Source organism: Mytilus trossulus, chromosome 3 (genome assembly GCF_036588685.1).
Source record: "Mytilus trossulus isolate FHL-02 chromosome 3, PNRI_Mtr1.1.1.hap1, whole genome shotgun sequence".
NCBI classification, from domain to species: domain Eukaryota; kingdom Metazoa; phylum Mollusca; class Bivalvia; order Mytilida; family Mytilidae; genus Mytilus; species Mytilus trossulus.
In genome coordinates this window covers 7,554,251-7,580,104 of record NC_086375.1, presented here as the reverse complement: position 1 = coordinate 7,580,104, position 25,854 = coordinate 7,554,251, and the positions used below count along the sequence as shown (strand labels likewise).

General features: G+C 32.4%; 1 protein-coding gene across 1 annotated transcript; it reads left to right on the top strand.

Moving 5' to 3' along the window:
• Positions 1-21,106: 21,106 nt before the first annotated feature.
• LOC134709928 (ankyrin repeat and SOCS box protein 8-like) lies at positions 21,107-22,389 on the top strand. Its single transcript, XM_063570051.1, has one exon. It carries the CDS (start codon positions 21,107-21,109, stop codon positions 21,785-21,787), a length of 681 nt encoding a protein of 226 aa, XP_063426121.1. The 3' UTR covers positions 21,788-22,389.
• The last annotated feature ends 3,465 nt before the right edge of the window (positions 22,390-25,854 follow it).

The following is a 25,854-nucleotide window of genomic DNA, read 5'->3' as shown; positions in this document are numbered from 1 at the left end:
AGTGAACCATTATAGGTCGAAAAACGGTGTTCAACACGGAGCCATGGCTCACAAATAACAGCAAGCTATAACGTGCCCTAACTATTGAAAAGAGGAAAACCAACGAACTTATTTATATAGAAAAACGAGAACGAGAAACACTTATGAGCCACACTTTAAAAACACACTATGAAATATCAAATAAAATTGCTGAACTCAATTAAAAGACATTATCAAAAAAAGTGACAAACACTGAACAAATAAATTTGATCTATGACACTATTTGAGTACAATGTAAATTAAAGTATGGTCTATTACTCCGTACCAGCCAAAACACTGCAGGCGGAGTAAGATGAAGGAGAAAAGACAGACAGATACTAATCTGTAACTAAGTACATTATTCCGCAATATCCAGAAGGAAAGCCAGACGCTGAAACCTAACATCATCATTATCAAGTATGTTTATTCTTATATTTCAAAGGTATGGGCATGGTTGTGATTATTTGGAACACAATTCCTTATATATTATAGCACTAATCAAATTATGTTCAATTTTACAAATTACAGATCAAACAGGGGAAACATTCGATCTATACCATAAGTTGAAATGATAAAGAAAACACCAATATCATTTCAAGCAGTCAATCCATCATTCATAAAGAAAAAATACAAAATGTCAGATTAAATTATATAAAGATCCGTGAGTCGACTCGAAAGTGCCGAACCGATCCTGTATAAAGTTTCACTGCACTAATAGAAAAAAATCACTGCAATTAAAAGTTGGTGATAAGTCGCATCATGTTATGTCACAATCGAGGAAATGTTGACGGAACTGTGTCTGCGAAATGGACCATGTCCGTAGTAATATGTTAAACCCCAATCATTATTGGCAATCAAATTTGCCATCGAAATAAAAGTAGTTTGTGCATAAGAGCATTGCATTCATTTAATATTTATGGAGGTGTGATTTCATTATTACGCTCTGTTTGTGCGTTGCTTGTCAATTTGTTTTTATTATTTTTTCAGCTGTACTGAAATCTTAAATACATTCTTTTGTTCACTTGTATACAAAAAAATATGGCATGCTTGCCAATGAGACAACTCTCAACAAGAAACCAAATGACATGGAAATTAACAACCGTAAGTCACCGCAGTTAACTTTAATATTTTGAAGTCTACAGGTCAAAAGTGAATTAACATTATGAAGAGTTTTGATTATTTATCGATGATAACCTCTGAATTACGTTTTAACAAAAAAAAGCTCAGAATAGAAAGACCAATTCGAGCTTTATGTTATATATACATCAATAAAAGCAACAGTAGTATACCGCTGTCCAGAAGTCTGAAATCGATTGAGAGAAAACAAATCCGGGTAACAAGCTAAAACCGAGACAAACACATCACCTAGAAGAGGAAACGACGTAAAAGCAGAATACAGAAGTGCAAGAAAAAACAAACAACAATGCAACATACATAGAAACAAACTATTAGTATTAGATAACAACTGTAAAATTCCTGACTTGATGTAGGACAATTTGAGAAAAAATAGTAGATTGAACCTGTTTTTTCTTTGGCTAGCCAACTTCCACGATTTATGGTAATGTTAAATATACCGCTATATAATCATATGTATATATATGTAAATCAACATAAGTCGTCATTTGAGATCACCTGGACACACACAAGCTGATCTCAAAAACCTTACCATCACAATCATAGACCACAACGAGGGTTGGTCGAAGGTCGACAGAGTCGCTCGGGAAAGATTTTGGATAAGAAAGTTACGGACAGTTTCCCCAGAGGGCATTTAATGAAAAAACATAGAACGAGTCCCTCTTTTTCCTGTCATCATCTGTTTCCAACAACGCCGGCTTTAATACTGGCTTTACAGTTCGAAATTATTTTTAAAAATAACAGTTTAAATTACAGGGCTCCATTGATTTGTGATGGATGTATAAGTACGTAGCCACGTTCAATTATTTTACCTTATTATATAAAACTTATTTTTTTAATCATTATTTATAGACTGCTATTCGTTTGGGAGGCTTTAACATGTAGTTTCTGTTGTAATTGCCCTACCGTTGTCAAATTTATACCATCCTGGATCGGTTAGGACATTTTTGATTTTTTTGTTTGAGGACTGCCCTCAATGCAGTTATAACATCTTAACTGTCACAACCTTTGGAAATCTAGAGTTATGCCAGTTCACAACGAAAATAACTATTTTCATTTGGCATATCTATGTAATCTTTGCGGCGTGTTTGGAAACTCTAAAATTGTATCAGCGTCTGTGGTGTTCGCTTAAATTGTATAAATTCAAGATTTAGAAAAAGTATCTCAGTTTGAATATATTGACATGATTCATTTGACATCATGCTATTATTGAAGAAGGATATCTGTTATCCGAAATATCTAATATTTGTTAATTTTATAGTTATCTAATGGTGATGTTGTACCCTTTTTGACTTGTTATATATGTAAATCAACATATGCAGTTGCACTTGAATAGCATAATTTATGTCTTTTCATCTTGGTCAGTCTATATTTCTGTCAGAGATATAGACAATAACTGTTTAGTGTCTTTAAATATCAGCTGTATTTGTACGAGGCTAGGGAACAAGGTGTGTGCGAGCTTTTAGCGAGCTACTATAACTGTTTCGAGCCGAGTACAAATACAGCTGATATTTAAAGACACTAAACATTTATTGTCTTTATCCTGCAATTAATTCTGTGTATTGTTTGTGTTTTGAAAGACACAAAAAATAATATAATTAGCATTTATTTTCGATTTGTAATCCCTTGAGGCCCGCGTAGTAATACCAAAATTACACAATACGTTGAAGACGGGTTCGCAAAAAAAGAATCTCAAATGGTCAACAATAATACATCGCTCAAGGTGAATAATTTTCTATTTTAACATAATAACTCATTTCAACCGTAAAAACAAATAACAAGACATTGTCTAATTCGAAACAGGAGTGTACGAGTTGTCCTACGTTTCAGACTTGACATTTACTAAACATGCATGCTGAAATTGACATTGTTTGTTTTGTAACACAATTGTTTTTGAAATCGACAATTGTCATCGTCATTGGAATGCAAATGGAATACACATTCTGAGGTCACACATGTTCAAACAATACTCAGTTCGGCAGTGGGCCGAGCTTTAAAAGCGATATATGTATAGTATACAAATACAGCATAGCGATATCTGTAGGGCTGTATCTGTATAGTAGGACACCCAATCGAAGGACAAAACATAATAGATGAACAATTGTCCATGTATATGCGATCATGTAATGATAGTCCATTTAATGCCATATCTTTGTAATATTTCAATAAGTAGTTGATAAACATTTTGTCAGGCGAAACTACTATACAGATTTTTTTCCAATTTTCAATTCTAATTCTGATTGATAAATTAAACACAGGAAATTGAAGTAAAAATATTGGAGGGGAGGGTTACTATATTACATTTTAGTTACAAGCTGTTGAAAGTATCGGAATGATATGCCAACAAGACAAAGAATATATAGTGGAAAACGGTAGATATGATTATATTAGAAGCAATTAGTCAAGATATTGGTTTTTTATTGTTGATTTCTGTTTAAAAGTGAATACGGAATGCTTTATTATGTGAAAGTTTTTAACTGTAGCAGAAATTAAAACAAAAACAAAAACAATTAGCAAAGTTATCAATATCTACATTGACAATGTCAGAATTGATAACGGTATAGCTTATTCTGACACACAGTTTGAAAGGGTAAGTGTGTATCTGTAATTTTTACAGTTGATACAAATATTCAAGAATGTTTTAATGAAAGGAAAATATACTGAGCAATTGGCAAAGGCATCACCCAAGACACAAATCAACCAATAGCAAAATATATGTACTCTTACCAAAATCCTTGTTTTTTTATATCAAAAGATATTATTCGAGTTTGATTTCGTCACGTTTAATAGAGCATTGACAGAAAAAATGTCATCTTTTTTATTGGTTTTAAAAGGGGAATTAAACGTTGCGTATACATTTTTTCCCGACATTAATGTATGTATTTTCTTTTAAATATACTATCATCTTCTGAATCTCATCCTTACTATTTCAGGTTGCTTTATATTTACTCATAAACTTATTTACTTTTGCTGGACTGCATTCAGCTGGACAATTCTATATCAACAAATGATCTGTCAGGAACGCTCACAATTAAGCACAATATAATGTTTTTAACTGAACAGACCTTTAGTACAGAAGAAACTATTTCTTGAACTTGTACTTTTTTCTCTCATTGCAGCAGCCTAGTTTTTTTGTTGTATGTGTTAACCGTCCATCAATACAAACGAAAAAAGTGAAGGATAATAACAGATATCCACGAGCTTATTAGCATACAACAGGTTAAATAGGGGGGCATACGTAAAATACTAACATTATACAATGGAAATGGTTTAAAGGACAAACAACCAAAGCGTTAGACTATTTTCGAAATAAATCCATTTTGCTTTTTATTTTTGGGGAAAGAATAGAGATGACGGTCACAAATATCAAGGATGGCTTACTTTACTATGGTAAGGCTTTTTTTAATATATCCAAACTTATCAGTCCACCTATATGTATAACCAAACAAACTAAGGGTTTTCCTCGATTGGTGCAAAATTCAAAATATGACATTGGCATCGGCATTCGTAAGTATGTAACCAAGACATGTGGTCCCGAAGAAACCAACAAACGGTAGCTCGAGTTTATCAAATGATACAGTTCGTTATTCAATAGCTTTCCAAAGGTTTATCTGGTTTTTCACTACATCGTTAACATTTTACACACAATGGTCATTATCCTAGTAAAAAAATAATGTATCGTTATTTAACAATATTTTCTTTCAAACATACCTGTCCCAGGTCAGTAGCAAACTTTAAAGTTATCAACTTTAAATTACCGAATAAATTGATTTGTCGATTTGCTTATACTTTTTTTAAGTCCAAGGTAATATCATTAAGGAATTGGAAACTTAACTATTCATATCTGATCCTTCACGAATGTAAAATTCAAATCTTAACTTTTAAACAGAAAGGATAAGGTTTTATGTACACTTCCGAATCCAAGGATTGACTTTTATTTACCAATCCATACATTTATCTAGAACTTGTGTTGTCCTCTTTATTCATACTTGTATGTCCAGAATTCGATTTCATCATAAGGAACCTCGTAGACAATTAGGACTGAAACGCAAACTCTACAACATATATTGTCTAATATGTCATCTATTGTATTCTATTTTATTAATAGGTAAAATTTCAAAGTGTTTCAATTGTCCGAACTTTAAAGAATTCCAAGCAAAGCATTGCTTTTGCCATTGTTAGTAGGGCGGTTGAGGGGGGCTTGGCTGTGTAATCAGCTCTGGATGTCTTATTAACTTTATTATAAGTCTCATGTCCATTTGATCCTTCTTTTGGTGCATTTGTGTCTAATATTTTTTTATATTTTTTTTAGTTTTTATTTATTCATTTATTTTTATTAGATGAGGAGGTCACAAACTTACTTAAGAAAACCCTTTTTTATCAAGTGAAATTATCTGGATATAAGGTAGATGACAGGAACAGAAAAAGGAATTACATAGTAATTTGATGTGACCGTTGAAGAGGAGAACTTGATTCTGAGTTATGATGCTGATACAAAATCGTTGTATTTAATGAGGCGAACAAAGTCGCATTTCAGATACTATTCGACATAAAAACTTGTTTTAATTTAAATATATATTTATTAATATGCACCATAATTAATCCTACTTTACTTGAGTAATAATGAAGGTAGTTAAGAACTATTAAGCAGCCTTAATGTGAACATTATGATATATAGGAAATAATTCATCATCAAATTTTTAAATTTACGTCAATTAAAATTATCCTGTAATCCTATTAAAAAAAATCACCAAAAATATTGAACTAAGAGGAAAATTCTAAAGGGAAAGTCACTAATGAAATGGCAAAAACAAATGATAAAACAAATCAAGCGAATGGACAAAAACTGTCACATTCCTGACTTGGTACAGGCATTTTCAAATTTAGAAAATGGTGGATTGATCCTGGTTTTATAGCGCTAAACCTCTCACTTTTATGATAGTGGCATAGAATTCTGTTATTTTTACAACGATGCATGAACAAAACAGACATAATCTTTAAAATAGTATAAATATAGTTACAACAGTCATCACTGTGTTACAATCTCAAAACAAACAAACATTTACCAAAAAGCACAAAAAAGCTTTATCAAATTAAAAAACACATTCATGGATTCGCGGGTTTGTCGTCAGAAAATGTAAACGTGACATATGAAGAAATTTCTCGTTCAATGTATGTTCAAAGCAATTATAATTTCACATGGGGAATGGTGGTGTGCAGGGTTAAACATTCAAAAGTTATGTTGTAATTAATTACAGAGATTTAAAATTTTCCAGTAGTTCTTTAGAATTTTTAAGAATCCATAAATGGTTAATATCATAACACGAGTGAACAAATTTTGTCGTTTATTATTGTGATACTCAATATCTATTACAGAAAACGTATGACAAAAGACTGAGGAAACAAGACAATTACAAGCGTATAAATTGACAGATAGGAACGACGCTTTCAAATGAACGTCGAGTACTCTACACAAACAAAGCTTCAATCATCTGACAAAAATTGATCAACGTCATGAAAAGAATCTAGTAGAAACACATCATCAAAATTTTGTGAAATTTCGTTAGTATTTTGGAATGGTACTCTTACATTATCTGTAAACGTAAATTTGAAAACTTCTGGTATGAAAGGAAAAATTAATATAAAAAAAGGATAAAATTGTTCATAAAGAAAAAAAAAGAAGAAAAGAAAAGAGAAAGAAAGAAAAAAACAGAAAAGAAAAGAAAAAAGAAAAAAAGAAAAGTAAAAAACGAAAAAGAAGAAAAAAGAAAGGAAAAGGAAAGGACAAAAACCGTGCAGCCAAAACTTTGCTTGCCAGTCACCAGCCTGGATGAATGCAGAGTGACCATCTTAGTAGAAAAGTCTAGGATTTTAAACACTATCAAAAACGTCTTTCAATCTTATACTCAAAGTTATCAACTCACAATCGCAATTTCCTTCTACTAGTTTCTTGAATATTTAAATTCGAAATCTGATGAGTGTATGATGAATCGGAGTGCCCTTCATTATCAAAGTCACCACGAATAACATCAACACAACGTAAATACGTGAATCGTGCTGATTGTAGGCAACAGTAGACACGTTATTAAGTCTTTGATGTTTTAAGAGTAATTATCTGTAACCATAAACTGTTTTATATACCATACAATGGGAGAATGTTCATGGTGTTCAAGCCCCTATTTTATCACCATTTAAACAGTGAGAATTGAAGTTCATTTCAAAATGACTTAATAACCTCCCTTTTTTGATAAGATAAAGTTCATAGTTACCATACATCACATAAGTTTTAAACAATTAAATATTTGAAGCGGTGGAAAAGTTTCTATCAACATTTATTTATATTGAAACAGTGTCTAGCAACCATCATTTATATTGGACTAGTGCCTATCAACCATTTATTGATATTAGAAAACTGCATGGCAACACTATTTTATTTCTTTCATTGGGATAAAATAAAAAAAAAAAACAAACTCAAAATGCAGTTTCCTTTAAGAACACATGTATAATCCAGAAAATTCAATTGAAGGGTAAATTCAATTTTAAGAGACTGATTAAAGATTCAAATACAAACATTGATATTTGATTTAATACATGGCACAATTGTTAACGAGACAGCTCTCCAACAGTTACCAAATATTTTTTTACATAGGTCCTTTGAATATACAAGAACAAGAGAAAAGGAACAACACTACTAAGGGACGACATTAACTGAACCCCTATCTCCCACTTTACTTTATTTGAGAAATATTGATCGACAATTAGGATCTATACATAAAATCTATGTCAATTATATAAAACTTGGAGCAAGAGGTTTTGCATAGACAGAATACTCATTGTCATCCGTTATAAGGCTGTTGTTTTGGACGTATCGATATTAGTAAACACAAAAGCGTCTTCAATGTTTCGTATGCTTTACTAGTCTATAATATACAAGAGAGACGTTGGCAAGTGACGACGTTGCGGGCCTATTGCTACGTAAAATGGCGGTAAAACGTTAAACAAATAAAAGTGATAAAGTGCTAAATTGAAACTAAAACTAATTCACAACAGCTGTATATTACATATTTCACATAATAGGTCGAACTATTATCTCCATCTTGTACACACCAATTGCCTATTTCATATCATATTTGACAGATGTGCATCTGAATATACAGGAAATTCCTTTTCAGTATGTGTTGTACTATATGTGCATCTTCATTTCCATCAAAATTATTTCATTCAGCAGCTAGCAAACACTTTACGCTCAAATCTATTTTGAGGCATGAATGAATACAATATATCTATAGTGTTGCCGAAAGCCCGGTAAGCATAGTGGACAAAGGAATTTATTTATTATTTACATACATGTATCTTAATAAATATGTAAACATATGAAAAAAACAATAACCACAATTACTCCTAATAACAAAACCTTGAAATATACTGTTAGTTACAACTAAGCAATAAAAAGTAAACCTTGTACGAACAGTTATAACCATCTGTAACAAAATCTGTCTTCCACCTCCCATTTCGCTTTATGCATCTTTTAATTACATAAGACTTTATAGCAGCTGCAGTTTCACCACCCGATCGTAATAAATATTTAAACTTAATGAACTACAATGAAATTCAAAAACAGAAATATTAAGTTCCAATTTGACTTTGAGGATCGACATAAATAACTGCATGAGCCCTTTTAACTCAAAATTGATTTAAAATCATATTTCATTTTTTGACAATTTTAATAAATTTTGTTTTCCATACATCATAAAATAGAGAAAGGAAATGGTGAATATGTCAAAGCGACAACCACCCGACCATAGAGCAGACAACAGCCGAATGCAACCAATGGGTCTTCAATGTAGCGAGAATTCCCGCACCCGTAGGTGTCCTTCAGCTGGCCCCTAAAAATATGCATAACAGTACAGTGATAATGAACGTTATACTAAACTCCGAATAATACACAGGAAACTAAAATTTAAAATCATACAAGACTAATAATGGTCAGAAGCTCATGACTTGGGACAGGCGCAAAATTGCGGCGGGGTTTAACATATTTATGAGATCTCAACCCACCCCCTATACCTCTAGCCAATGTAGAAAAGTAAAAGCATAACAATACGCACATTAAAATTCAGTTCAAGAGAAGTCCGAGTCCGATGTCAAAAGATGTAACAAAAGAAAATAAATAAAATGACAATAATACATAAATAACAACAGACTACTTACAGTTAACTGACATGCCAGCTCCAGACCTCAATTAAACTGATTGAAAGATTATGTCTTCATCATATGATACATGTACATGTTATGATATATATGTATTCAAAATTTTCCAACAGATAAAGACCATTAACCACTTTTAACTTTATTGATATTGCAATTATGATAATATAATTTTAATACCCAAGCTCACCTATTGTTTGTTTAAAAAAAATGGTTGTAGTGATTAACGGCTTTTTCTCATTTCGACTTAGCTGTCAAAATTTATATATAAAGTTAATCCTAGTTTGCCATAGTACAAATTTTCAGGTACACAAGAATTAACTAAGGCGAAATGGAGGCTTCTGTAAACAATAAAATTAAGTTATGTTTTGTTTGTATTGCAATAAGTTGATATTTGTTATTTAGATGTCAAATTCTACCATGAAAGACTTTTTAAAGGCAATTTTTTTTTCATTTTTGGTGTCCCACTTTTTATAGTTGCTCCTTTTTTTCCTAAAAGTGTCTTTTTATTTACTAATGTGTTATATTTTGTAAATAAAGTATTATTAGAGATGACAAATTGGATATGAACATTTCATATTTGAATGAATAAATAAAGAAAAATATCATACAAGTACAAGGCACTGATATACATATTTGAATGTTCAAGGTTAATTCAGTTTCCAAGCTTGAGGATGTTCATTTAAGATGCTGCATCACCATACTGAATATAGTCAGTTGTACCATTGTGTATGGTTTCCTTTAAAGTGGCGAATCTTTCTTCTATTTATCTTTACTTCTTTGCTTTTCCTTTCATCTTGCCACCTGCTGCAAACTGTTGTGACTTTCTTTGCATCGTAAGCTGCTTACTCTTTTTCTTGAACATATTGATAATTTAAAATATATTTGGATGTGTTGTTTTGGCTGTCTTTTTTTTCTTGTTATGCCAGCCCTCTAAATGCTTACTTGTTCTGGGTCCTTCTGTCTGGTGGTGGTTCCATGTTGGCTGTAGGTTTCTGCCCTCTCTTCATATCACAATTATACGTTTACTTGGTGTAGGTATTAATTTAGTCTGTGGTGCATTTTCCAAGGTGTGTATTCTTAGTTAAGTATCTGGTAAACATGATTGCAGTTTTGTCTGGTAGAGTGTTGATCTCCTACTTTCGAACGAAGGCAGTTTTTGTGCAGTCTCATTGGTCTGTGCATCTCATGATAAACTAATCATTGGTAATTTGTTTAAATCTTAAAGAATTATAGTCATTGAATACCATGGATTTTGGTTTATATATATAATTAGCATAGTTCTGGAGATTTTTTAATAATTTTTTTTATTAAAGTTTGTGTTATGCAATTAAACAAGTCTGTGGGGATATGTGTTTTTTTTCTTTTTATGAAACTTTTTGGGTTGCATAATGTAAAGGATTATTAAATTATTTTGATTTTTCTAACTGCATGAAATAAAATATCAATAAACAATATTTCAAGAGAAGCAACTTTCCAACTAAATTTTTTTTATTGTAGATTTTTCCTGATTTCACAACTTTGAAAAACTTACTAAAAACAGTCACATTTATTAAAAAATTAAAATTAAAGAGAAACAAATCCCTAAATCATGTTGTTCAGGTTGCTATAAAAACACAAAGGTTTAATTTGCTTATTTAATATTTTTATCTAAATTCACATTTCGCCTTCCTTCAATTCCCATCTGGCCTTAGTGTATTTTATACCTTTTTTACCCGAAATTCACAGCTAAGGTTAAATGAAAGCACACCGTGATTAACACCTGTAAAAAACTTTATGGATGTGTCAATTATGTCCTCACAGAAAATAAAACTATACTTAATTGATTTTTCCTTATTTGTTCAGTTTTTTGTGAATTGGACAGTTGGTTAAAATTTGTAGAAAAACAAAATTATATCTTTTACATAGAGAAAGGACACTTGTCTATAGCTATGTTATCAAATTACACATAACTCTGTACTAGTCTAAATTATTTTAAATAAGATTTATAAATTATGGCCTTAAAAAAAATCACCAAAATTAGCTTATTTGTGAGGATAAAAAGTTATTAGAAATTCTTTGATATAGTAATATACAATGTTATCATAAGTAATCACAAGAAATCATGATTACTGTAAAGAAAAGTAATCTAATGTAATCAATTACATTTGAAATAAGGTGTAATTGCAATGTAATCGATTACATTTTATAAGCAAAGTAATTGTCATTTAATTGATTACATTTTAAAGTAATCAACCCCATCCCTGATAAGAGTATGGTTACGCCTTTGGATCTTAAAACAGGTTTAGATATGAATTGTTCATACATACTATCTGGACTAGCGATAGTGATACCTTTACAAATAAAACTTTCATTCCCTTGTCTGTATTGCTCCGTTTTGCTCTGAGAAATCAAACGTTTTAAATGATCTTCGAAAATACTAACATCTTTGCATCTTACTCTACTTATCTTATCAAACCTGAATAAGACAACAAAATCTTAGTGAGAATCCTAACTATAAGTAAATTGGAACTATCTGTGTACATAGAACATTAACCAATCAACATTTCATTGTTAACTGGATCCTTTTTTGTTTACAGGCCTACCATTACGTCGTTTTTTTTAGCGGATTCAAGAATTCTTTTTACAAATTAATTTTCTGTCGGATCATTAAAATCGTTAAGATCATGTGTCCTCTTGATAGAATGAACACCTGATTTTAAAACACTTGGAGAACATTGTTCGTCTATCAATTTTGCAATGTAAAGTGCTAAAGGAAAAGATTCGGAAGGCAATTCGTTTAAACAGTTTTCGATTGCGAATCCATCTATTAAAACTTGAATAGTACTATTGACAGGTTTTCTCATTCTCGAATCAACAAGGAATGTAGTCATCTTCCACCTAAGTTTTAAAGGTTACAGTTCTCTAAAACGCCAATCTCTACTAAAGCATCTTCAACGTTTCGCCGAAGGTCACACCTGCAAATAACAATAGTATTATTACAAATCCATTTTCAGAGCGAGCATTCTAAATTTCATTGGCAATTTTTCGCTAACTCCGTTTTTGCCGGCTCCTTATACTATCTCCATTTTTCCAGCTAAATATTCTATGTCTTGTATATAATATGCTATACCTTTTTGTGTATAAATCAGCGGCCAGAAAGGGGCCGGATTCCATTCAGAAATAACTAAGGTACATGCAGCCTTGTCATGCTGAATTGTTTGTAAATTCATAGGAACAAGAGACGGTCCCGGAACCAGTTTGTGTCGTTACCTCAATTTTGAGAGAATGTGTCTATGCCTTATGAACCTGGGCACTAATGTTTTGAGTTGAAATGTGTGCATTGTGTATTCTAATGAGTAGCGAATCTGTCAATGCTATATGGTCTCCATGTATCATTGAAATTAAACAATTCGCCATTAATACCCCAATCATCGTTATCAGTGTTTCTGCTCAATCTGTCTGCGTATCGATTGTCTGCCCTTAGTAGCCATTAAGAATTTAAAGTAATGCTCTTTTCTTAACAAATATTGTGAATATCTTCTGCTATATTTTGTAGTATGCTTTTCTTACTGCCGACCTTTAGTATATGCGAAACGTTTTTATTGTCCGAACTCATGCTTACCGCCTTGTAATCCTAGCCAAATTTACTTTCATAAGTGCATAATACTCGTCTTGCGCATTCTAATTCGTGCCACGTTGAACTTTCTGACTTTTCATCACTTGTCTAATTACCTGACATTTCACTGTTGTCAACACAAGTAACAACGCTAAACTTAGTGGATAAATAACCACCGAACTCTACACCTGAGGCGTAACACAAAATGTCAAAATATGACACAACATCATGATCAACATTGCAAATGTCAACACCTAGGCCTGCTCGTTTAATTTTCTGAGCGAGCTATCCCAGAATTAAATTTCAGTAAGAGCAACTTGGTTCATTTTTACAGGAGCCTCCAAACTTACTCGTTCCATGATACAATCATACAAGTATCTGATATTAAATCTCACCTTGTCACCAATAACAATCATTATGGAAATTATTTGACCCAAAATAATGGCAAAAAATCTAGCACTAATCTAACAGTCTACCGTTTGTAGTTTCTTTGCATAATTTGCGAATACTATTTTCGGCTTTCTTCCTTACTAAAATCTATAACTCTTTTGGTATCCCATGTGTAACCTAACCAATCCATACTCTGACTAGGTAACCAATGACATTTTTCATGAGCTATTAAAAAGTTTTCGCGTGTATGTTCCGGACCATATGAGTATTTGGACCATATGCGTATGGTCATGACCATATGCGTATACTCATATGGTCCGACCATACGCGTATGGTCCGACCGTACGCCTATGGTCGGTCCATATGAGAATTATACTCGTGTGGTTATAAACGGGCCGGACCATATGAGTATTGGGACCATATAGGTATTTTTTTTCAAATATACAATAAAAATAAAACAATAAACTTTATCTTAAAAACAAATGTGTTTACAACAAATTGTATAAGTTTTACATTTCAAAAGCTAAATATACATTAAATATTGATGCCACCGTCAGTTGATCTTAGTTTTCATCGCTTATTGTATTTGTGAATGCTTTTGTATACTTCGAATTACCTTCACACGGTTCAATACATGTAGCTTTTCTGCGATTGCTTGTTTTGGCTGCGTGCAGTGATATCTATTTGGACAGTTCCGATGTGTCTACGATGTTTTTAAGAAACTCCAGATCTACAATATCGTAAAATGAATAACACAGATCAAATAAATTAAAGGCAGTGGCAATTTTATGGCTCTTAAATGTTATTTTACCGGTCTTATAATTAAGATTAAAATAGAAATATAGAAATAAAGAATAGAAAAAAAAAAGAAACACACACTGTTAACATAGTTTACTTTAAAAAAAAATCATGACCTTTAAATAAATATCATGATCGTTGCCGGTGATGTAACCTACTTTAAACAATAAAATTCCGTTAACAATGTGTTCATATGATTTTAATATCTTTTTATAATTGTACTTACAAATAGTAAGTAATATTAACTGTGTGAAACTGTTTTTTTTTTATAAGTTTTTTAATATATAATAAAATGACATTTTAGTGACGTAACAACCAAAAGGGTCACACCTAATGAAGAGATTTAAAGTATACGTGTTGATAACCCCGACCATACGCGTACGGTCCGACCATACGCGTATGGTCGGACCATATGAGTATATACCCATATGGTCATGACCATACGCTTATGGTCCAGATACTCATATGGTCTGGAACATGTATGTTTCACTTCTATTCATACGATTTTCAAAATCGTTGTCTCCTCTAAGACCGTCATCTGAAAACATGATGACACGTTTCAATTCTGTTTTCGTGTGTTTGATAACTTCTATAAGCACTTTGGTTAATATGCACATGGAAAAATACATTGCAACACCAAATTGAAATTAGAATTAAAAAAAAACTTTTTCAACACTTTTATTCCCCTTTAAGGTGGCTCGGCCCTTTAACAATGCGCATATTTTAACGCATGTTTCTTACGACGAGTGCCTTGGAAACGGTCGCTTTCAGGGGTCTTCTCAAAAATAGCGTTGACGACCTTGGAACGCGGGCGTGTATGAAAGCACCCTTGACGATGTAAACAAGTGATACAAAACGTTCTTCAAAACAGGAAATACGAACGGTCAGAAATTCAGAGTGCTTTCTTCATTTTTCGCATAAAAGACTAAAAGGAGAGAAATATACGTGATTTAAGCATATTAACATTAAAAAAAAAGAATATATAAATACTGACAAAGTCACATGTATGACTGCGTCGACGGTGCCGCTTCGCTCCAAAAACGCATTCTCACCTTACACGGTCCATTTCGTACCATATTTTGAATTAAATATCGGTTGAATATTAAATGATGTCTTGGAGATTTATTTTTGAAAATTTTTTGCCCATGACGCAAATTGAATGATAAACTTTGAACAAATAATAGCGATATAAACAATTGCATGTCATTGTACTACGGGGCGCCGAATGGGACTCTTGTGGTTTTGTACTCAAAATTCAATTTTGTACGGACAAAAGTGACTTTTGTTCAACAAAAATGAGTTCAGTTTAACAAAATTTGTATCATACTACAAATTTGAAATTTTGTCATACAAAATTATCTATCAGCGGACAAAAGTCACTTTTGTCATGACAAAATTCCAAGATCACTCCTTCCATTTGCATGTACATGTACAAATGTACTTGCAGCCTGAAATTAAATATCAGAGTAATTCTGTCAGAAAATCAACAATTATTGACATTCAAAAGCATATAGATGTAGACTTGTTCATAATGGGGAATGTGTCCATAGGACACAGATGAGCAGCCGCTTGCATGTAAAGAATGAAAAGAGTGACACCACCCAAATTTTTACTTAATCTGAGTTGTGTTGTAGTAAGCATTGCATATAAGTATCACAATATTTGGATAAAGCAAACTTGTGTTAAAGAAAGGAACAAAAATTTAGCTATTTTAAAATTTATAAAGGGGCATAACTCTAGAAAAGTAAAAGCAACCCCACCAAAAATTCAAACTTCATGTGTGTTTGTTGGTAACAAGAATAATATATATGCATTAATTGTGAATTTTATTTAGTTTAATAACATTTGTAGAGGCAAACTGAAGTTAGAGAACAGAAAACAAATTTCGGACGTACATGCAAGTTTGATAAGACTGACAATGCAAGGAAAATCTAACTTAATGCCCCTGCCACTATGGTGTAAAAATAATGAAGAATTTGTTGTGATCAATAACTAGCAAACAAAATATAATTACATGCACAACAAGTGTAAATAGTGATTTTGTTTCTATAGGTTGAATAAAGGCTTCTTGCTGTTCAGCTGCCTTAATTTTGAAAATGCAGCTCATGCAGTCCTCATGAATAAATTATGCTGAGGCTTTTTGTACCCTATTTGGAATATAGGATACACAAATTTTATATTTATTAAAAATTACTATTCACAAAGCAACAATTATTTTCAACTCAAAATACAGTAAATGGCCAAAAGTAGTTGTCACCTGCATTTTTTTGCTACATGTATATCATGTAAATATTTTATATAAAAACACATTACTTCAAAAAAATATTTTGAGGGCATTTAAAAATGTATGATTTAATTTATATCTACGAGAGCTTAAAAGAAGTAGAATGGTCTATATTAATATGTGTTTATTTGATAATAGGTTCGTTTTAAGTGTTTTTGTTTTTTTCTTGAGAATGCATAAAATATTTTTCAATAATTATTATATTTATATATAGCAAATGCCAATTTCTTAACAGAAAATAATGAAAATGAGACTAAACTAGAGGCTCTAAAGAGCCTGTGTCGCTCACCTTGGTCTATGTGAATATTAAACAAAGGAAGCAGATTGAAAATTGACTACAAAGGTCAATAACTCCTACAGGGGTCAATTGACCATTTCGTTCATGTTGACTTATTTGTAGATCTTACTTTGATGAACATTATTGCTGTTTACAGTTTACCTATATCTATAATAATATTCAATATAATAACCAAAAACAGCAAAATTTCCTTAAAATTACCAATTCAGGGGCCGCAACCCAAAAACAGGGTGTCCAATTCATCTGAAAATTTCAGGGCAGATAGATCTTGACCTGATTAACAATTTTACTTCATGTCAGATTTTCTCTAAATTATTTGGTTTTTGAGTTATAAGCCAAAAACTGCATTTTACCCCTATGTTCTATTTTTAGCCGTGGCGGCCATCTTGGTCTGATGGCCAGGTCACCGGACACAATTTTTAAACTAAATACCCCAATGATGATTGTGGCCAAGTTTCAAATAATTTGGCCCAGCAGTTTCAGGGAAGAAGATTTTTCTAAAAGATTACTAAGATTTACGAAAAATGGTTAAAAATTGACTATAAAGGGCAATAACTCCTAAAGTGGTCAACTGATCATTTTGGTCATGTTGACTTTTTTGTAGATCTTACTTTGCTGAACATTATTGCTTTTTACAGTTTATCTCTATCTAAAATAAAATTCAAGATAATAACCAAAAACAACAAAATTTCCTTAAAATTACCAATTCAGGGGCAGCAACCTAACAACGGAATGTCAGATTCATCTGAAAATTTCAGGGCAGATAGATCTTAACCTGATTAACAATATTACCTTGTCAGATTTGCCCTAAATGCTTTGGTTTTTGAGTTATAAGCCAAAAACTGCATTTTACCCCTATGTTCTATTTATAGCCATGGCGGCCATCTTGGTTAGTTGGCGGGGTCACCGGACACAATTTTTAAACTAGATACCCCAATGATGATTGTGGCCAAGTTTGGTTAAATTTGGCCTAGTACTTTCAGAGGAGAAGATTTTTGTAAAAGTTAAGGCCGGACGCAGGACGACGACGACGACGACGACAGACGACGGACGCCGGACGCCAAGTGATGAGAAAAGCTCACTTGGCCCTTTGGGCCAGGTGAGCTAAAAAGAATAAAACCACAATATACAAACCTGTGACAATATTGCTTCTATTGGTACCAGGTTGCTTAAAATCAATCCAAAATGACCCCAAAATAAAAAATTTAATGTTGTTTTAAATACAATATATATATGTTTAAAAGATGTACAGATGTATTGCCTCCTACTGTAAGGGTTATCATTTACAAATTAGGCCAATTATGTAATATTCTCAAAAAAACCAAACAAGTCAATCAAACCCCTTGATAACCTTAATTGATTATTATTTGAGGGGGTGGACAGGGGTAAGGAGACAGGGGAATGAGGGATCAGAGAAAAGGGTTATCTTGGAAATACATGTTGTCATTTTTATTTTGTCTTGGAACAAAGAGATGAAAGTATTGAAGTAAGAGGAGAAAGTTTTAGGGTAAAAGGGAAGGGAAATATAGTTGGGACAAGGGAGTAGAAACTGTGCATGCCCTAGGGAAGTTATGGGGTACCCCACATACATATGACCCTAACTCTATGTAACTTGGCTACGAAATTAGATTTACCAAATGATGATTAAAAAGACTAAGGGAGCTACCATTTGATTTTTATGGGGGGGGGGGGGCTAGGATGAAATTTGAAAAAAATAGGCAGGACAGGAGTTTTGAGTAAAAAAAAAAGGCAGGATGAGACACTTGCAAAAAAAAAGTCAGGATGACAATTTATGTAAAAAAAGTCAGGATAAACTAAAAAAAAAAAAGCAGGACCGAATAGAGTGAAAAATAAAAAGGCAGGACAGAGATTACAGCTAAAAAAAAATGCAGGACAAAATTTTTCATCCTAGCCCCCCCATAAAAATCAAATGGTAGCTCCCTAATTCATTGACACTAACAGTAGCGTAAAAATGACAGTTGTGGTGGTTCATAGTAGCTAGATGTCATCCCCTCCTCTTCGTCCGTTTGCACACGGATATCTCTCAAAACGGGCCAGACATGTTTACAACTTGCCAGTTAAGGGTGAAAATACTATTAAGATAAACACATAAATAAGATACCAGCTATAACGATTAAACATGGAACAGAAATTGTGCTCGTACAAGGTCTCAGTCGCAGTGCTTTTCAACAGTAGCGAGTATTTTGAGACAGCCCCCAAGTTTGTATTTTTCGTGATACTGGTAACATTTGGCTGCCTAAAATATCGAAATATATGTTTTCTTATGTAATAACTCTACCTTCATCGTTGTATATTCACCACAATGTCTGTTATGTATGTAAATGGTAGTATTCATCAATGTAGTATGCTGATCGACAATGGCGACCTTGAAATTCCTCTGGTCCGATAATGGCGCCAAAATAGAGGGAAGCAACTCGCGCCAGACAAAATTACCGTATTTCACCTAAATAATCAAAGTTTCGCTTCTTGATAACAAACAGTCATACGATAACCACATTTATATTCAGCCATCGTTTATTAATATAATTTCAAACATTATTTTATTTAAGCCACCAATAAAGAATTCACAATTAAGTAAATAATGGACTGCATTGAAATCAGACCTTATGGGGTAGGGGGTTAAACAAAAGCTCGTAACTTTTTAAAAAGCCTGGTGACCCCCATTTTATTTTACCTTAAAATGCTCGAAAAGTTCATAGCTTTGACATATCTGTTTTTAAAAAAAATCTACCGGGAAAATTTTACGAAAAATCGATTCAATCAATATTTTTTGCCTTAAACTGAAATTAGAAAATGCAAAATTTAGACATAAATCTGAAAATAAAAGGATTTTTAAGTCAAAAACAACAACGGGAAAGGTTTACATTTCAAATTCTAATGTTTTTTCATATAAAAATTATACTGACTTGGTTTTAAAACTCTTTAAATTTGATGTAACCGTTATTGTTGTAAGGGTGGACATGTTTGGAAAAAGGGTCAAAATCGCACATTTCGCTTCAATTTGAGGGGAAAACGAGCCTGGTGACCCCCTTTTTTCTTTGCATTTTTGGATTCAGCATACAAAAATCTACAGAATAAGTGAAAATAAAAAAAATCTACCGGGGGTCACTATTGGGGTGAGCCACCTTAAAAGTGTCTTGTACCAAGTCAGGAAGATGGCCATTGTTATATTATTGTTCGTTTCTGTATGAGTTGCATTTTAACGTTGAGTCGTTTGTGTTTTCTCTATTTATTGAGATATTGAGATAGACGTAGCACGGTACTTGTCTATCCCAAATTCATGTATTTGGTTTTGATGTTATATTTGTTATTCTCGTGGTGTTTTGTCTGATGCTTGGTCCGTTTCTGTGTGTGTTGCGTTTCGGTGTTGTGTCGTTGTTCTCCTCTTATATTTAATGCGTTTCCCTCGGTTTAAGTTTGTTACCCCTTTTTGTTTTTTGTGCATGGATTTATGAGTTTTGAACAGCGGTATACTACTGTTGCCTTTATTTATTGTTTTGTTAAATAATTTGTTAAAATAGAACTAATTAAACATGCATTATTTAGATATAACCTCAGTTTAAGCAGTACATATCGACTTTATCAGTTCTTATCTGCACATGCAGCTACTGCACAGATGTTTGTATCCTCATTATTTTCAACACTTAAAATAACCAAGTTTTTAAATTTATGTTATTGACACCTTGTAATTGTTCATCCACAACTCATAACTGCAGCAAGATGGCAGATATCCAGCATAAGGGAAGTAGGTATGTCGCTAGGATAATTGCACGTATTGTATGTCATCACCATTCCACTATAAGTTTTTTGAGAAAATAAATCAGGCAAGAAACGATGGCAGGAATCAGAAGATTATTTTATTTTTAATGTATTGTCATTTCGTATTTCCATATATACCCAGCTGTTGCAATACGAAATGACAATACATTAGAAATAAAATATTGCATAATACCGTCAAAATCAAAAACAAAAACAAGAAAAGACCTGTGTACTTCTGTGATCTATGTGATTGTGGTGATATGTCGATTTCAAATCGAAATAGAGATTCATCCTTTTTAAAAAGGTGTCGTACGTTTTCTGTATCCTCGTACTAATTTGGAGTAATCTAAATATAAAAAGATGTGGGTTCAAATGTTGAATCCAAACCCAGTTTAGGTATGGTTTTATTGTAAGCAACTGTGAGAGGGTTTACAGCAAAAGACCTTTCTTTTACTTCTGAAATACCTTTTTTCTCTATTGATTTTCTTTTTTCATCTTCATCAAATTTTGGATAATTTAGTGAAGGTCTGTTATACTTCAACAAATCCGATTTTGAAATGGATACTATCAGATAATCAACATAGTGCTCAAGGCAGGAATGCACCACGACACACCCACACGAGACGGTAACACACCCATTGCCTTAGCAGCACCTGGGGGTCATCAGAGTGTCATTGATATTTTATTGCCGTTAGGTTGTAATGTAAACAATGCCGATAAGGACAAGGACACTGCTTTACATTATGCGGCATACAACAATATGATTGAAGGAGTCCGAAAACTTCTGGAATGTGGAGCCGACCCAAATTGCCAAAACAGCTACAAAGCCACTCCTCTTTGGAATGCCGTGTACATGAAACACAAAGACATTGTAAAACTACTTCTAACGGCTAATGTAGAAATGGAAGTAACAAGCGTAGGTATTAATCAACATTCCCAAAGTGACACAGCAGTACAGATTTATCCCAAGCCTCGCTCGCCTCTCTATGTTGCAGTTGACCGAGGATGTTTTGAAATTATGTTGTTACTGATAGCAGCTGGTTACAATCTTCATAGTGAGGCATGGGTATTTAGTGACGATATGTATCCTACAGAAAATCGTGATTTAAACATGCAAGCATTATTGAAAAAGTTTGCCTCAGAACCTCCACGTATGATAGCTGTGTGTAGGAACTTTTTCAGAAGGTCATTTGGTCAGCAGATTCACAATAAAGTGCAACATTTAGAACTTCCAGTGACTTTAAAGAATTATTTGATATTAGGAGATGTACTCAGTTGATTTCTCTGTTTATGTTCCCTACTTTCTGTGATTAAATATATTAAATGTTGCTGTGATACACTGGCTCTAAGGGAATATTTTGTATGCCCCGATTACTATAATAGAGGGGTATTATGTTTATATGTCTATGTGTGCTTTCATTCATTTGATCATCCTGTATCAGGCTGAAATTTTTGTTGATGAAAATTTGTTATGGAAAAAATGGAAAAACGGTCAAAACAACATAAAGATAATTAGAACTCATTTTCATTTCCATTAATTGAACTTTTAAATATATATGCAAAAGTAGAATTTGGACTAAGATTTTGCAGTTTATTGAACCAGAAAATGTTATAGTGGGAATGGGGCATGGTATCCTGTGTCCTGTGGGCAAACATTTTGTTCTCCTATATTTTACTGATAAATGGATTAAATTTGTTTTGCAGTTAACATTTCATGCATTTAGATAAGTTCTAGTGTTTAAGTTAAAATATTTTTGAAACTTCATGTACTGTTGTACAACTTGGACAGAAGATTGTTCATATATATTTATATGTTGAAATATGATCTGAAAACAGGTAGAACTTTTAAGAATATCAGTATTTTTTTTAATAATTGTTTTTATTTTTACGCTTTTCCTCTGACAGCAGTGAAACTGTTAACACATTTATACAATTTTTCACTTAAATGTCCTATACCCATCTACAAGGTTTATACTCTTTTATCTTTAAGTGTTTGAATTTTTTATTTTTTGCCCCTTGATGGTTATTTTGGACCCTTTGTCAAACACATTGAAATTTCTCCTTTCATTTAAATATGAACTATTTATTAATATTCAAGTGGAATATAACAATTTTCAATTTGGTATTGTTAGTGTTAAGTCTTGTGTTAAACTAAAAAAGGAAGTTTTCAGATATATTTGTTTTGTTATGTGTAAAATTATTCTGAAATATATACATGTGTTATATATATCATTTTCATTTCAAACATTGAACATTACACAAAGTTCTGTATAAGAATTTAGGCCGTGTTCACACCAAACGCCGTGTACAGTAAACATGTTTACAATTAGTTTAACGTAATGGACACTGGTTTCACATTACATTTGTTCACATCTATACATCTTGTTTAGCTACCTGTACATAAGTTTTGTTCACACTTGTAAACTATATGTCATTTAAATGTTCATTACGTAGAACAGAATTCAATGTTTTCTGACAACTTTTCTAGCAGAAAGGGAACGACCATTTGACTTCAAAAAGGGGGATGGAAATATTCCAATCGCCAATTTGATAAAAAAAAAAGATTCTGGTCATACAGATGATAAAAAAAAGATTCTGAATCAAGAGTTTCCCGTTACATTATAGTGTTACATATTGAAAAAAAAAATTTTGATCACCAGCATCGAACAAAAAATCGAGATAAAAACGTACGCGCGAAAAAAATTAACCCTCCCCCTTTTTGAAGTTAAGTGATTGCTACTTTATGAAAGCCATTTTTATAATTTGCAGTAGTTTGAATATACTAGAGATGTCTCGATTACGCATTAGAAAACGTTAGCTGCAGCAGCATGCTTGCAGCCGAAAAAAAGGATGGAGATATAAGGGATAACTACATTTTTATCTTTTCTGTTTGTTTCAAATGGTATTTCTTCTCCAAGGAGTATTTGGTAAGGGAATAGGGTAACGTTTTTTTTTTTATTATTTCAAGTGTAATTTGACGGATCTGAGATACTAGACAAACATATCATTTACCTCACACTTTGTTTAGTAATGTATTTATGCGTGAATCGTTGTTTGAGTAAAGACCAGTGGCAAATATTTCTGTGTACGACAAGTCGATTCGGGAAGACCTTTTCAAATGAATCAGGCAGCAACTATTTATTTCATTTGTTTTGAAATTTTTTTGGGGGGAGGGGGAGGAAGGGGGTATTAGGCTATAGATTTTTTTTCTACAAGTCGAAATCAGTTTTAGCATAAAATAAAGTGGCAGCTGAGGGTGAAAAAAAACCAAAAAAAATCAGGGACAAAAACTGGAAACAAATTGTTTCTCCAAAAAATTAATCCATAGCCCAACACCCCACCCCTCCCCCTTCTTTATGTTTTATACTCAACTATAATAGCCATCCCCCTCCCTGAAAATTAATTGGTTGCTGCCTGATGGGTTCGGCAATGGTGCTGCTTTGGGTCTTGATCAGAAATTGATAAAATTGATAAAATTTAGACAACAATTTCTGTAAAGAACTATACTAATATTTATCAAAACTATCAATTTTACTCAAAAATAGTTTCCTCCTTAAATATATACACTGTAAAACTAATGTCCTAAATGCATAGTTTTGTGTACACTTAACCTACACAAGGCCTACATTGACTATCGATTGTGTGTAGATAAAACATGATTTACACTACATGTAAACATTGAGTTTAATCAATGGGAACGCAATTGTGTTTAGTTTACGTGTGAGTTACACTAACACAACACCGAATTTAGGTCAATGTGAACACGGCCTAAGATAGACAATGTGCATGATGTGTACATACATGTAGGTACAATCATTTCATTACAAAAAAATCTATAGCATGGAGCATACAACAGCTTGCACATATAATGTATACATATTTATACCTCGCTTTGAAAAAAGGGGGGGGGGGTATACTGTTTTACCTCTGTCTGTCTGTCAGTCAGTCCGTCCCATGAAACTTTCGTCGCATTTTTCTCAGGAACTACAATACAAGGATTTCTGAAATTTGGTTTCAGGGTTTATCTAAGTCAGCTATACCGTGTGATGCGTTTTCAGATTGATCACTTGACCACTTCCTGTTTACCGAACACTTGTATGATTTTACACATGATTATAGCCAAGTTGAAAATTTTCGTCACATTTTTCTCAGGAACTACAATACAAGGATTTCTGAAATTTGGTTTCAGGATTTATATAAGTCAGCTATACCGTGTGATGCGTTTTCAGATTCATCACTCGACAACTTCCTGTTTACCGAACACTTGCATATTTTTACACTATTAATATTATCCACTTGCGGCGGGGGTATCATCAGTGAGCAGTAGCTCGCAGTTTCACTTGTTCATTATTTTCTGCCATGAAAATGTATCAATATTTGTTTATGTGGTATCTGGGTTTAAAAATAGATGTGAAAATAGTTTAAATCAAAAGAGTTACTAAAAGTACAACTAGTGATAAGTCATCATGGTCATTGTAGAACTTTTATTCATTTTACTTCAAAAATGTAATATGTTATACCCCAATCATGACTACAGTGACTTAAGTTTTATTCAAGTTCATCTTAATGTGCATAATAAATTGGTTTCTGCAGTTCACTCTAACTTTTTCATATATTTTAACAAAAATGTCAATAAATTTTTCAAGACAAAAAATATACTTAAAGCTATCATGACTGCCCTTTGGCTACTTCATAGTGAGGTAAAATGATTCATTTAAATGCATATATAAATATATTATTAAGAGTGTGCTTTCCTTTTGTATGTGTCTAAAGATTGCTGATACATGTACATGTTTATACACTATTTGTTTTCAATGATCATGTTCAATACATTTACCTGTTTTTTTTTCATGACATCACCATCAAGTTATATGTGGTAGAAGTTATTTAAAAGATAAGTATCATGTAAAATTCTTGACACATTAGTTCTCAATGAAAGAAATATTCAAGCTTTAATTCAAAGTTGATGTTATAATATCTGAAGAAGAAAAAAATTGACAATTGATTTTCTTACATATTTTGCTTGTAAATATTGTGATTTAAATCATGAAACTTTCTAAGGGAGTAAGTTCATGTATCAGCATAATTATAATTGATTCAAAATTTCATAGTTCCTAAGCAGTTTCTTGCAGACAAATTGTGCTAAATTTAAATTAATAAAGAAATTTCTACTAAGTCTCCAAAACTTTTGAATTTGATAATATGACATTATCATTTATGTCCTACCTATATTCTGATAAACATTAGTATTTGATACCTTGGAATTATTTTTTTTGTTGGACACCAATTTTTCGTGGATTTTGTGGGGAAAAAAATAACTACGAAATAAAATGTTCAAAGAATGAC

Coding starts and splice junctions, on each gene's coding strand:
- LOC134709928 (XM_063570051.1), top strand. CDS start 21,107: ATGCACCACGACACACCCACACGAGACGGTAACACACCCATTGCCTTA.